The sequence below is a fragment of the Trichogramma pretiosum genome, unplaced genomic scaffold (assembly GCF_000599845.2).
Source record: "Trichogramma pretiosum strain Unisexual culture from Peru unplaced genomic scaffold, Tpre_2.0 scaffold58, whole genome shotgun sequence".
NCBI classification, from domain to species: domain Eukaryota; kingdom Metazoa; phylum Arthropoda; class Insecta; order Hymenoptera; family Trichogrammatidae; genus Trichogramma; species Trichogramma pretiosum.
The window spans coordinates 128,029-134,106 of record NW_019641630.1 but is presented as its reverse complement, the minus strand read 5'-3'; the positions used below and the strand labels follow the sequence as shown (position 1 = coordinate 134,106).

Below are 6,078 nucleotides of genomic sequence, written 5' to 3'. Positions count from 1 at the left end.
ATCCTCGCTATTGTTGATCAATTTTCCCCAATTGAATGTCTGAGTTCATCGAACACGAATACTTACATGGATTTTCTGTCCGTTTTTGGGGTGTTTCGTCCAAATAAAATTTGAGTAACAGTTTCGAAGATGACACAAACTTTACACTTTTTTAATGCTCGTTCAGTTGCAATGGTCTTCAACGAGTTCAAATGCATATTAGCTACAACGGCTTTTTTTTTTAGTTTTCGCAATTCGTACGTCGTGGTGCAATAGTGTATACAAGGCTCAAATAAATTAGTGATCTTACGGTATTTTTTGGTTTAAACATTCGATAGTGAAGTATATGCATTAATTTACCGAGTCAGAAATATCTTATATTTTGAAGATTTTAAATGACAACAATACGATGTCTTCGCGGATTTCCGAATTCACGATTCTCGTGTATTACATGCGAGGAGCGTGGCGGGATCGACGCAGCTCGTCTGCCATACTTGCCATTCGGAGCGCGACACGCACTCCTCGATATCAATGACATGAAAAAAATTTTCATTCATTGATAAACTTAAGCCCTTGCAAAAATTGTTCATATTAAGACGAAAAAAAGGAATTCAGCTGTATAACTAAAAATGCTATCTAGTCAAAGTAAATTATCCACATCGGTTCATCGTGTGTTTTTGATCGGCAAGATATACCGCCAGACCTATAAGATCTCAGCAGGCCCATCGTACAATAATACCGCTCATTGGCAAATCGCGTAAATTTTTCAACGGCAACCAAGGTGGTCTCTTGGCGCAATCGCAGCGGCGAATCATTCGCACGCGGTCTGGTCCGATTTCCGAGCGCGCCGCAGAAACATATATACCGATCCCGAGGCTCTTTCACTCGCTAAAACAGTACGTATATAAATATAAGTACGTCATCGGACATCGCGCGGGGCCCCTCTCGGCCCCACATCCTCCTACCTTTTCCTCTCGTTTTTTTTTTACCTGTACGCCGCCGCCTCGTATACAATATATACCTCGCGGGCATGAGTCCCCCACCTCTCTCCTCCTCTCCTCTCGCACTTGGTATTACAAACTCGTCTGCAGCAGCGGTAGCAGCAGCCACGGACGCTGACTTTCTCGAAATCCGCGAGCTATAGAGCTGTGCGCGCGCGCCATGCCGAGGAGTAGGTAGCAGTAGTTGTGTCGAGCGAAACACGCGAACGGACGCTACTTGAAATATTCGGAGTGTTTGTCAAAAAAAAAAATAAAAATAAAAATAAAAATTGCGTACGCGCTCGAGCCGATGATCGTAGCAGCCAGCTATGATAGTAGCAGGCCTGGCCGATAAAGTACCATCATCGCCATCACCATCAGAAGCAGCAGCAGCAGCATGGCTTCGTCGTCCTCATCGTCCAGCAACCGAGTTGCCGTCCATCTGGCGATTCTAGTCCTCGTTCTTGCTGCCAGGGCGACCTCGACTCACGGTAAAACGTCAAAATATCGATCCGTCAGCGGGGCGCAACACGATGTACTGGGGACCGGTTCGCCAAGTCTCTAATAAATAAAAGTGCATCTCCTGCAAAGTGTGTGGTGCTGAAAAGTAATATTCGCGAGTGCGAAATACCGTGGTATCCTGTGCACTATACGCGAGTCGCTGTGTGCGGTGCGTGTGAATAAATGTGTCTTGCGTTATTATGGTTCGTCTCTCTCTCTCTCTCTCTCTCTCGTCTAGGCCTATTTCCTTTAAATCTCAATCGTATATATATAGGCGTACTTTCTCTCGCGAACAATCGGGATAACCTTGGTATCGTTTCGAAGGCATATATATAATATATCTTGAGGAATGTTTATGAATCGTCGCGCGACTCCGCGTGTACCACTAAATAAAATAAAAATAAATTGGATCGACTTTCTAAAACGCATACAGCCACGGGATATACGATATTATCGTGTATACAAAATATATAAAGTTGACGGCGATGTCTCTGTGCGATCAGGTCAATTCAACGACGACGACGACGAGGACAAGCGAGGCAAGTTCATCGCCACTTTCCAGACCTATCACCATCAGGTCTCGGGCTCGGTCTACGCCGTGGACGCCTACACGCTGCTGCTCACGGACTTCAGCTACGACGGCAAGGGCGCCGACACGTTCTTCTGGGCCGGCACCACCACCATGGCCGGCCCCCAGGGCTTCATCGTGCCCGACGAGTACGGAAAGTGAGTCGATGTTACCTCGGGTTCGTGTAACGTGACGGATTTGCAATTTTTTACAATTTCTTTTTTTGTACTAGAACGAACGTGTTGACTCGCTACCACAACAAGGACTTCACGCTGACCTTACCGGACGGCAAGAAGATCAGCGACATCAAGCGCTTCGCCGTGTACGATCTCTCGACTCAGGTATGCGCTTATACACCGGATGAGTTAATATCGAAAAAATTTCGACGTATCGATATAAAAATAAAAAAAAATATCGTTATGTAGCAAGCCTACGGCGACATCACGATCGCCGAGGAATTCGATCCCCCCGCGCCGCGGCGCATCGCGCAGCTGAGCACGCTCCAGCACAATGTGTCATCCGAGTCGATCGTCGTACTCGACGCCAAGACCATCAGCATACCGGCACTCACCTACGACGGCCTCGGCGAGGACACGCACTTCTTCGTCGGCCAGGGCTCGAGGCCATCGCCCAACGGCGTCATCGTACCCGACGAGCACGGATAGTCAGTATATCATATACCGATCTTCTTTTTTTTTTTGGGATATGCCTTTTTTTTGTCAATGACGATGACGATGATGTCGATGTTACACGTTGCAGCTTGGATCCGATTCGAGCTTACAAAGGAGTCGACGTGGTCATCGTCTTGCCCGGAGATCTGACCATCTCGAAGATCAATTGGCTGAGCATCTACGACGTCAAGAGCAAGACCAATTACGGATACGTATCGATACCGGAAAAATTGAGCGTTCCTCCGTCTCTCATCAAGGTATATAATCTGCTGTATTTATTGAAAGACTATCCAAAGCGAGCAAAACTTTTCTCGTTAAAGGTGCACCAGATCGAGAGTCCTGAAAAATATACCTGTATTCAGCTGCACAAAAAATTCCAGCTACATTACGACATTAACGCACCATCGATAAACTTCAAGTTGGTTGGCCAAATGGGTAAGTACAATAATGCCTTACTCATGTTTTCCAAAAAATCGATGCAGGACTGTCCTATAATTATGGATTTATATCGCACCGTTCCGCAGATGAGAACGATTACATGGCCTGGGGTCTGTCGGGCTCGGACGAGAGAAGCCAGATGGAGGGCGCCGACTTGACGGTCGCCTACATGGACGACACCCTGGGCTACGCCGTGGATTACAACGTCACCGCCAAGGCACCCGTGAGTACACACGATGAAACGTTAATTATGATTAAAAAATTGCGAAGATATTGAATTACGTGTATATAATTTCGTGCAGTGTACCAAAGTACTCGGCCAGTACAAGGGCGTGTGCAAGGACGAGCTGGTCGGCGGCCAGCAAAGCAACCAGCTGTCCGCGGCCTACCGTCAGAACGGCATCACGTCGGTCAGCTACCGGAGGGCCCTCATTTCTCGTAAGGACACTTTGATATAGAAATTATCTGCATTAATAATGGTCTAATGATGAAAAAGCGATCGTTTACATTACCTTATACCATTGTAATTGGCTCGGTTTTCGGCGATTTTTCTGTGTTACAATAATGGGACTTGAAAAGTGACTATTTAAAAGTATTAAAGAATTCAAACGACATTCAACTCGATAGTACCGCTTCGAGTCCCTGCCACTAGATGGCGAGTAGCTTTTATCTGTGAAATCTGCAAGTGGCAAAGTAAAGATAATTGTATAAATCAAAGAACGGCTTCGTAAATTCTAATTCGATGTTTTCGGTACTGTGGTACTATCAAAAAATCGCTATATATTCGATCTGCCTGCCGCAAAAGCGCGCATATCATTGTAATGCCTTTTGCTCTTAGCCGATCCCGGCGACAAGGAGTTCCCCCTCAACTCGTCGGTCTACATAGTCTGGGCGATGGGCCGCCTGGACGAGCGCAGAGAGCCGAGCTTCCACGAGTACTATCCGAAGGGCAACGTCAAGCTCAACTTCAAGAGCGACACCTCCGCCAGCGCCAGCAAGAGCAACTGCATGGGCTTCCAGCAGGAGCAGGAGGGCGCCGCGGGTCTGCTCAAGCTGCAGCAGCAGCAGCGCTCCGCCGCAGCCTGGCCCAAGAGCATGATCTTCGATCGCAGCGTCAGGACGTTCCGCGCGACGATCGGGCCCGCGGCGGGCCGTCGCGGCTATCAGGCGATCACGGGCCAGACGACGATGGGCCTGGCCTGGTACATCAACGGTCTGCTGGCACCCGAGCTGTACGTGAGGCGAGGACTGACCTACAGCTTTCAGGTGTACGGCGGCAACAATCCGCACAGCGCCGAGCTCTATCATCCGCTCATCATCACGGACGAGCCGCACGGCGGCTTCGACAGGCTGAGCGACCTGACGCAGAGCGGCGTGCGTGTGCTGGCCGGTATCGAGTTCACCAGGCGCGGCAGGCCTAGACCCACGGCCGGTGAGTCGATATTGCTATAACTTCTCGATTTTTCCTCAGGATTTTTATAAGTAATCGTTGTTTTGTTTTTTTTTACAGTCGGACCCTTGTGCCTGAGCAAGCACAGAGAGGACCGAGATCGCAGACTCGACGACGAGTTTCCGACCTTCCAAAAATTCAACAGAACCCTAATAAGCTCCTGCGAACCAGGTACGATTTCGTTTCTTTTTTTTTTCTCACGATCGATCGTTTTCGTAGCATGAAAATTAATTTCGATTCGTTCGCAGGTGAGCCTGGCATACTCGAGATCACGCCCAATTCCACCTGGCCCGACGTCGTCTACTACAATTCCTTCACCCACGCGAATATGGGCTGGAAGATACAAGTGATCGACGCTTACTCCAAAAGCAATGCAGCTCCGAGCGCGAGTCTCAATTACCCCATAGTCCTTGTTTCGTTGATGTTTTTTACGACAATTTTTAACTTTTAAGACCACCCCCTATTAATATTATTATTACGATACCGAACGACGAATCCAGTCTTATGAGACGTCGAGTATAGTTCAGAAGTTGACTTAGAACTTCGGTTATAGCTTTTATTTTTCAATTTTAACGGATGAACATCATTGACTGTTTAAGCTTAATTTTGTTTTACATCGTGTAATTTCGAGACTTGGATGCAAGTTGCGTAGATGTTTTTTAGAAGCCGAAGTCCTCCGCAGAGTTTTCTCGCCAACTGACAATATAATGTCTTGGAAATGTGGCGTAGAAACTTGCACCTGAAGCTTGAGAACCAGCCTGACTTATCTCCCCATCTTGACTCTTTCTCTCGCGGGAGCCTTTTGAACTAAGTGCTTCGCCACCTTGCGGCAAGAACACAAACAACTTGTAAAATGTGATTTTACTTTTTTTTCTAAAAATAAGATGGAAAAATGAAATTAATAATACTCTCAGGGTTTTAAGTTACGAAACGTTTCTTTTATTTTAAATGATTAATTATTTATTAAATTTGTGTGTATGTATCTTCATTTATTACACATAAGAAGCTTCAAGCCATAGAATCGAACATTGGTTGTTGTCATCGAGACCGATGTACGATTAATTTTTTTTTTTTCAAACAAATTCACAAGATTTAGCATAAAACGATGTTCATTTTCTTCAAATATCACAAGACATATTTTAATACTTCATCGCGTTTAATTGTAAATGATTTCTCGTTTCGTACACAACATTAGGCATTATAGCTGTTGAATAGTTGGTTATTATTAAATAAAATAGTTATGCAAAAGATACTAGGCTTGACTTTGCATTATAAAATACGATGCACATGTTTATATAGCGATCGAGAAAGATGTCATAGCATGAAAAATTTCTTACGAATTGTTAGAAAAACAAAGATACTGTAGATATGCTATAAGATATTCTTTCTATTATGAACACATAGTAAAATGTTTCACGACAATTTTGCTGTAAAAATTTATTTTATATGTAATTTTGAAAACATTTTTAGGCCGACTAATAAAATATTTCA

At 45.3% G+C, this 6,078-nt stretch overlaps 1 protein-coding gene across 1 annotated transcript; it reads left to right on the top strand.

Annotated features, from left to right (window-relative positions):
- Positions 1 to 1,356: 1,356 nt before the first annotated feature.
- On the top strand, positions 1,357 to 5,393 carry LOC106652792 (protein Skeletor, isoforms B/C). Its single transcript, XM_014371931.2, has 11 exons — positions 1,357 to 1,450; positions 1,964 to 2,186; positions 2,261 to 2,369; positions 2,454 to 2,692; positions 2,788 to 2,956; positions 3,020 to 3,134; positions 3,224 to 3,360; positions 3,440 to 3,575; positions 3,976 to 4,569; positions 4,648 to 4,758; positions 4,836 to 5,393. The coding sequence occupies exons 1-11, from the start codon at positions 1,357 to 1,359 to the stop codon at positions 5,036 to 5,038; spliced, it is 2,130 nt and encodes a 709-aa protein (XP_014227417.1). The 3' UTR covers positions 5,039 to 5,393.
- The last annotated feature ends 685 nt before the right edge of the window (positions 5,394 to 6,078 follow it).

Bases quoted from the DNA above. Each gene is read 5' to 3' on its own strand.
- LOC106652792 (XM_014371931.2), top strand. From the start codon at position 1,357: ATGGCTTCGTCGTCCTCATCGTCCAGCAACCGAGTTGCCGTCCATCTG. The intron at 2,187-2,260 runs GTGAGTCGATGT...TTTTTGTACTAG, and splicing joins GTGCCCGACGAGTACGGAAA to AACGAACGTGTTGACTCGCT. The intron at 3,576-3,975 runs GTAAGGACACTT...TTTTGCTCTTAG, and splicing joins CCGGAGGGCCCTCATTTCTC to CCGATCCCGGCGACAAGGAG.